The 8,284-nt window shown below is 46.0% G+C and overlaps 1 protein-coding gene across 1 annotated transcript; it reads right to left on the bottom strand.

Moving 5' to 3' along the window:
- Positions 1-221: 221 nt before the first annotated feature.
- On the bottom strand, positions 222-3,548 carry LOC115641968 (olfactory receptor 52B2-like). Its single transcript, XM_030545311.1, has 2 exons — positions 2,618-3,548; positions 222-247 (listed from the first exon to the last, which is right to left on the bottom strand). Exons 1-2 carry the CDS (start codon positions 3,546-3,548, stop codon positions 222-224), a joined length of 957 nt encoding a protein of 318 aa, XP_030401171.1.
- Positions 3,549-8,284: the final 4,736 nt, after the last annotated feature.

The following is an 8,284-nucleotide window of genomic DNA, read 5'->3' as shown; positions in this document are numbered from 1 at the left end:
CCATCGGAGAGGGCTCAGAGAAGAGCCACGGGAATGATTAAAGGATTAGAAACCTTGCCTGATAGTGATGGGCTCAAAGAGCCCAGTCAGTTCAGTTTAACAAAGAGAAAGTTAAGTCTGATCACAGTGTGTAAGTACCTACACAGGGCACAGACATATAACAACAGGCTCTTCTCCCTGGCAGAGAAAGGTCTCACACAATCCAATGCTGGAAGTGGAAGCTAGACACATTGAGACTGGGAATTAAGTGGAGATTTCTAACAGAGAGAGGAAAAAACCATTGGAACAATTTATAAGGGTTGTGGTGGATTCTCTATCTCTACCATTGTTCAATCAAGGCAGGATGTTTTTCTTAAATTTCGGCTCTGTGAATTATTTGGGGGAAGGTCTCCAGCCTGTGAGATGCAGGGGATCAGACTGCATGAGCATAATTTTGCCTTCTGGTTTTGGAATTAGTGAATCAGTGAATAATGGGGATGCAAAGCCTCCAATGGGCCAGTTCCCCAGTCAGATTCTCCTTGGCCTTGGTGTGATGTCTAGTTTGTAAGTTCCTCAGTATAGGGATCACGTCTCAGTTTGGGAAGTGTCAGGCACAGACCTTTGGGCCCCACTGGAAACAAGATTAAAAAATAATATGCAGCTGTTCATCGGTGGATCTCAAAGCAGTCTATAAAGGATGTCAGTGTCATTATTTCCATTTTACAGAAGAGGAAACTGAGTTACAGGGAGGCAAAGTGATTTGCCAAAGGTTCTCCAGCAGGGTAGTGGCAGAGTGTGGAAATAGAAAGCAGATCTTCTGAATCCCACCCCATATTCACAGCCTGTATGGATGTCATCCAGGGTCTACATCTCCCTGCCCCTTCGTGCATCAGTAACTGGTTAAAATATAGGAAATAAGGGGGTATAAATGGTCCATTTCACAATGGAGAGAGGTTGACAGTGGGGTCCCCCAAGGATCCTGTACTGGGACCAGCGTTGTTCAACACATTCCTTAATTATCCAGAAAAGGGAATGAACAGTGAAGTGGCAAAGTTTGGAGGATACACACAATTTTTCAAGATAGTTTAATCCAAAGTTGAATGAGAAAAGTTACAGAGGGATCTCACTGGGCAACGAAATGGCCAATTAAATTCAGCATTGATAAGTGAAAAATGAGGCACACTGGAAAAAATCATCCTAAATACACATATATAAGGATGGGATCTAAATTAGCTGATACCACCCAACAAAGAGATTTTGGAGCAGTCATAGGGTAGTTCTTTGAAAATTTCTTCTCTATGCACAGCAGTAGTCAAAAACGCTAATAGATCGTTAAGTATCATTAGGATATGGATAGAAAATGTTATACTGCCACTATACAAATCCATGGTACGGCCACACCTTCAATAGTGTGTGCAGTTCTGGTACCCAATCTCGGTAAAGATATAGTGTAACTTGAAAAGGCTCAGAGAAGGGCAACAAAGACAATTAAGGGTACGGAATGCCTTTCATATGAGGAGAGACTAAAAAGACTTTGACTGTTCAACCAAAAAAGAGACAACTAAGGGGGGTTATGACAGAGGTCTATAAAATCATGACTGGTGCTGAGAAAGTGAATAGAGAAATGTTATTTTCTTTTTCACATAATGCAAAAACCAGGGTAGCTGGTTTAATACAAAAAAGAGAATGTATGTGTTTTAATGGAACACAGAGCTAACCTATGGAACTCACTGCCAGGGGATGTTGTGATGGGAAAGGATTGAAAAATCCTTAGATAAGTTGATGGGGGATAGGTCCATCAATGGCTATTAGCCTAGCTGGACAGGGATGCAAGCCCATGCTGCTGGTGTCCCAAAACCTCTGCCCAGCAGAAGCAGAGATGGGAAGACAGGGGATGGATCACACAGTGATTGCCCTCTTCTGCTCACTCCTCTGAAGCACCTGGCATTTGTCACTGTCGGAAGACAGGACACTGGGTGAGATGGACCATTTGTCTGTCCCAGTAGATGCCTTTTTGTATGTTCTCTATGCTGTCTCCCTGAGGAGACTTGTACCTGGCTTCCATGCTGGCCCCAAAATATGTTCACTTTGCCAATGAGGAAATTGAGGAGGAAAGAAACTCTGTAAAGGTGACACGGTAGGTCAGTGACAGAATGAACACTAGAGCTCCCGTCTCCCAATGTGCAGCACAGTGCACTTCCCATGGCTTTATTGCACGTCCCCCTTGGCTGCTGCTCTCCTTGGCTATTCAGAGTGCAGCTCGGATGCAGCTTGTCACAGAGGAGCCCACACCGTGCTCTCGCTCTCACAAAGTGATTTTAACTTTGTGCTTTCTTGTTTTGTTGTTTCCCTTGAACTTAGAACAAGACTCACTCCGTCTGGCTGTTTTCTGTGGCAGGGCGCTGTGCTGTTACAGCCATGTGTGCCCCAGGATATTAGAGAGAGAAACTGGGGGAGGAAAAAGCTTTCATTGGACCCAAATTCTGTTGACGAGAGAGACTTTCAACCTTACTCTGTGGAAGTACATAATAAAAACATCCCGATAGTTCCAATGAAAACTTTGGTTTAATTTCCAAATCCCAGAGCATTTTCCGTATCCTGATTTAGCTCAGCAGGGAGCTTCCCCTGCACCACCGATGAAACACATTGATCACCCGTTTCAGAATCTCATTTGTTTTCAACCCATAAACGATGGGGTTTAACATGGGGGAAATGAGCACATAGAGGTTGGCCAGCAGGATGAGAATATAACCTGGGATGATGTGCCCAAATCGGCGTGCAAAAATGAGGAAAAAGACAGGTGTGTAGAACATCAGTATGACACAGAGGTGGGAGCTGCAGGTGCGAATAGCCTTGAGCCGGGCGTCATTCGATGGGAGCTGGAAAACGGCCCTGAGGATCAGCCCATAAGATACAGCAATGAGCACAGCATCCAAACCGATTACTAAAATAGCCGTAGCTACGCCATACCAGATACTGACTGTGATGTCGTCGCAGGCCAGCCGGACTATGGCCATGTACTCACAATAGGTGTGAGGCAGGAGGTTGGTCCTGCAGAACTTCAGCTGCTTCACAAGAAAGATGACAGGGAAATTGAAACAGAAACTTCTTGTGACAACTGCCAGCCCCAACTTCCCGATCACAGACTTGGTTAGTATGCTGGTGTATCTCAGGGGGTCACAGATGGCAACGTACCGATCAAATGCCATGGCCAGTATGATGGCCGACTCGGCCAGAAAACTGACATGGATGAAGAACATCTGGGTCAGGCAGGCAGCAAAAGAAATTTCCCCCGCTCCAAACCAGAATACAGCCAACATCGTAGGCACTGCCGTGGTAGATAACAGCAGATCAGCAGCAGCCAGCATGGACAGGAATAGATACATGGGCTCATGGAGGCTTCGTTCTGTTAGTATGATGAATAGTAGGAGACAGTTTCCAAAAAGTGTCACAATGTACATCAGACAGAAGGGAATGGAGATCCAGACATGAGACTCCTCCGTACCCGGGATGCCAGTCAGGATATAGGTCACTGGGGCAAAAAAGGTGTGATTGTAAGCTGGCATCATGTGCTATCATTTGGATTTTCTGTTCAGTTTCCTGTAAATAACAGCAAAAGAGACAATCAGTGGAAGGTGAGTGTCGGCTAGGACTGGACTGCATTTGTTACAGTGTGATGGGTTCACCCGGGGGGGGCACATGGAACTGGGGTTTCATTGAGCCCTCTGACCCACCTGTCTGTGCCCCCTCTCACACTGTGCTGCTGTGACAACCTGCAGACCTGCTCCCCATCTTACACTTACACCAGCATCCACACACGTAGGGACACACCCAGCTGCAGTTACACGCAGGCTCTAACCAGCCACTGCATGAACCAACAATAGAGAGGCTGCAGCCAAATTAACCACCAGCTTCCCAGATTCGTACCCCCCACTGGAGTGTAAACTCAAAATGTTACAGTCTCACCCTGCACTGAGAACTGTACAGCGTAAGCTCATAGAATTCGCCCCCTCCCTGAATGTGGAAAGGAATATACAACAGCCTCTGCCAGTCGAGCTATGATTTTCCCAGGCGCTTCATTCCAACTCACTTGTTTAGATAAAGCCAAAACAAGTTTAATAAGTACCAAAATAGATTTTTAGTGATGCGAAGCAGATCAAAGCAGATTACCTAGCAAATAAACAAAAATGCAACCTAAGCTTCGTATAAAATCTTAGAATCTATATTTGTAGTTAATAAACTTGTGCTGTTATAATCTAAACCGTGAGCTTTGACTGGAGTGCTTGGGGAAAATCTCGGCTTGGCTAACCCAAGTGTGCATGGTTGTCTTCACTCTGAGTGATAGGTGCAGGGGTATTAAACACACACACTGCCCAGATTTGACCAGGGCAGGATGGTACTGCTCTGGGGTACTAGCCTGGAAAGCTGGTGGGTAAAGAGCCTGTGTCCAGTTGCAGCTGGGTGTGTCTCTACCTGTGTGAATGCTGGTGAAAGTGCAGGTGGGAGGGCTTTGCAGCTTGTCACAGCTGTACAGTGCGAGAGGCAGCCCAGGCTGGGGGGTCAGCGGGCTCAGGGGTACCCCAGTTCCAGATGGTACTCTGGGGGGAACCCGTCACAATCAGTATCAAAGCAGCCCTTATAATCGGTTACTCCTGGATTATACAGTTTGTACATTTATGGATACGTTGCTAGAAACCAGCTATTTTCTCCCAATGGAATGGACCCAGTTCTGGGGTCCTTATTGATTTTCATGGAAGTGTTGCCTGAGTGAAGGCCTTGGGATTTGGGATGTAGAATATTACAGGGCCTGAGGAGGTTTGCAATGAGGTTTACTCTGAACAGTCACGTAACCAAGAATGGCCCAGTCCAGAGCCAACTGACTTCAACAGCAAGACCCCAGTGACTCCTGGGGGAGTGGATCAGGGTAACCCGGTGACCTCTTCCCAACACCCAACCTCAGCGCAGTCACAGGAGCGTATCTCAGAGCCCCGGCTCCCGTCCTGCCCCTGCAGTCAGAGTTACGCACCCCCATTCTAGCCAGCCCCAGCTCAACATTTCCCAGGTTTCATGTTTCCATTCGCCCCTTCACAGATTCAATCCATGCAAACGACTCACCAGACTCCGGCTCCAGCTGGGGAGGAGGAATCTCTGCCTGTGACCGGGTCAGGGAGCTGCAGGCGGCAGGGAATCTGCACTGACCGGGGCTGAGGTACAGGGATATTTATACTGCTGCCCTGGGAATCCCAGGGGGAGCTCAGAGCCAGCACGGAGCCCCAGGGACCTGCCTCTATGCCTGGCTCAGGTGGGGAAGAGCAGCAGGGAATTAACCCTTTCCTCCTCTCACCTGTTTGATCTGATCACTTCTCCTTTTGTTCCTTATTTAGAAAGGTCCTTGTGACACTGAGGCCCCCAACAAAGAGTTCCCTCTTCCTCGCAAACAGCTCATATCTCAGGCCTGACAAACTCACTACACCACATACAAGTCTCATGGAATATTAACCATTGAGGAGTAGCATGTAAGGTGTGTGCAAAAAGGCTTCATAACCATTGCAAAAGGCATGTCCAGGTAATAGTTAAGGAAATATTGACCAGTGAGCTTTATAGACCTGGAGGAGAAGTTAGTCACCAGGGCAGTGTATCAGGTGATGACCATTCCAAGAGGGCATCAGTCACCCTACCCTGGTTAGCTGGGGATGTAATGCCAGGCTCAGTTCTCCAGCCACGCTCTGTCCCGAGATGATCAATAGAAAACCATAAGAGACAACTTCAAATAATCAACACCACTTAGAGAGTAAATTGAGGAACATTACAGCAGACAGGACTGACCTGCCTATGAACAGAGACAAAAGACTTTCAGGATAACACAGAGTGCGGAGAGGCCCTCTGGATCCTTTTGCTTGTGAGCCATCTTGTGTGGCTGAGAAGCTCTCATGAAAAATTGGTTCCTGGTTCTTGTGAATTCAGCCAGTTCTGCAACAGACTAAACTTGGTGGGGAGGGGAACCTACTTTATTAGCAGAGTGTAGAGTCCTTCTCTTAGGACGGAAGAATCCCATGCACCACTATAGGCTGGTGACCAACTGGCTAAGCAGCCGTTCTGCAGAATAGGATCTGGGGATTACAGGGCAGAAAAATCGGGGTTTGAGTCAGCAGTGTGCCCTTGTTGCCAAGAAAGCTAACAGCCTATTGAGCTGTATTAGTACAAGCATTGCCAGCAGATCAAGGGAAGTGATTATTCCCCTCTATTCGGCACTGGTAAGGCCACATCTGGAGTATTGCGTCCATTTTTGGTCCCCCCCAATACAGAAGGGATGTGGACAAATTGGAGACAGTCCAGCAGAGAGCAATGAAAATGATCAGGGGGCTGGGACACATGACTTATGAGGAGAGGCTGAGGGAACTGTTATTGTGTAGTCTGCAGAAGAGAAGAGTGAGGAGGGATTTGATAGCAGCCTTCAAGTACCTTAAGAGGGGTCCCAAAAAAGGAGATCCGGGTTGGATATTAGGAAACACTATTTCACTAGTGAGATGGTAAAGCACTGGAATGGGTTCCCTAGGGAGGGGGTGGAATCTCCATCCTTAGAGGTTTTTAAGGCCCCGCTTGACAAAGCCCTGGCTGGGATGATTTAGTTGGTGTTGGTCCTGCTTTGAGAAGGGATTTGGACTAGATACCTCCTGAGGTCTCTTCCAACCCTGATATTTTACAATTCTATGATTCTATGAAAGAGAACTATTGACCCTTTTCAGTGGTGGATTAAAGATTCTGCCGCCCTTAGGCCCTGTAATAATTGCCACCCCCTACAGCTGGCCCCATATGAACTTGTTATAGTTTTTTTTAGTTTTAGTCTGTATAGCATGATTTTGGTTATAGCGCAGGACTGCTCATGGATCCAAAATGCCACGTTCAAGCGGGAGACTAGTTTTATATCAAATATTTATTTTTATTTTATGTAGATACAATGAAAGAAATAGAAGTATTTGAATGGTATGTAATTACATTTGTTTAAGCCTACACCTTTGAGTGGCTTCTGTGTAATCCAGAGAAGTTATTAAATCCTTTTCAATTGTCAAGAGAGAAGGAGAGTTTAATTTTTCTTCACTGAGATTAGCCCTCAAATAGTTTTTCACCCTTTTGAATGCCAAAAATGATTGTTCTGCTGAACAGTTTTTAGCAGGGGTGCAAACGAACATTCGGAAGGCAATGTCAAGATTTGGATATACTGAAGGAATGTTTCGATTTCAAAGAAGGCTGCAATATCTTAGAATTGACTTCTTTTCATTTTCAGGAATTTCAACGCCTTCCAAATATGATCGAAAATGTAAACACTCATTCACGAGTGATTCTTCTAAATCGCCTTGGTAGCATAGCTGTAATTTTTTAGCAAGAACTGTTATATCTGCTGTTGAAGTATTAGTAACGTTAGAGAGAAACTAAAATCTGCCATAAATTTCTCGATACACGTTACTTCTGCATTTCAGTTCAGAATACAAGGTCTAGTATTGTTAAAAAGGTATCTACTTTAAATTTATCTCTACCACACATTTCCACTTTAACTTTGCATGTCTCCTCAACTTGCAGTTTACGCTTTCTTTGTCACTTTGTGTCAAATTCATAGTCTTCAATTTCAGGTCTTTTTTTTTTGGCTTTCTCTTCGTACATATCAAACAAATCCCGTATAGAGTTAATGTATCCTATTAGTGAGTTGTAGAGTTCTACAACTGTCTGTATATCAATACAAACATTTTGCAGTTTTTGGCTAGTTATCTGAAATCTTTCCAAGAGTAAGCTCCAAAATACAGCCATAAAAGCTGCCTCAAGTCGATCGAGTTTTCGCTGCAGGCCTGCAGCTTCATTTCATGTAACAGGTGTCTCAGTAGCATCTTCCTTTATTGTATCTAAAGATCTTTTAGATCTCCCAGTTCCTCTCCTGTCCCTGCAGGTAACCCGCACCAGGAAGGAGAAGCCAGTGACCCAACATGAGCAGAGTCCAGGAGAGACAGAGACTCTCAGAAGTCAGGACTTGGCAGTGGTGCTGTGCAATCCCCAGCCAAGTGGTAGGTGACTTCCTCATGCAGGGCCCATTGCCATCTGCTGCTTCCTGGCCAGATGGAACACTGCCACAGGGCCTCCCAGGGTGGGGCACAGAGCAGATGGGGCAGAGGCCCTGCTTCTGCCCACTACACCCAGGTGCCAGGGAGGGGAGTGTGCACCCCCCATCGTCCCTGCTGAGATTTTTGGTTGAGACCTCACTGTCTCTGTATTTCTCCTGTGCAGCCCTTCGAGAAGCAGATAAAGGAGGCCCTGA

Source organism: Gopherus evgoodei, unplaced genomic scaffold (assembly GCF_007399415.2).
Source record: "Gopherus evgoodei ecotype Sinaloan lineage unplaced genomic scaffold, rGopEvg1_v1.p scaffold_36_arrow_ctg1, whole genome shotgun sequence".
In the NCBI taxonomy this organism is placed as follows: domain Eukaryota; kingdom Metazoa; phylum Chordata; order Testudines; family Testudinidae; genus Gopherus; species Gopherus evgoodei.
Note: the sequence above shows the minus strand (reverse complement) of the source record. Positions and strands in the feature narration are given on the sequence as shown.

Excerpts from the sequence above, each read along its gene's own strand:
- LOC115641968 (XM_030545311.1), bottom strand. The coding sequence starts at position 3,548 with ATGATGCCAGCTTACAATCACACCTTTTTTGCCCCAGTGACCTATATC. Across the intron at positions 248-2,617 it reads ACGGGTGATCAATGTGTTTC|TTAATTCCCAGTCTCAATGT; the intron begins ATCGGTGGTGCA and ends AGAAATCTCCAC.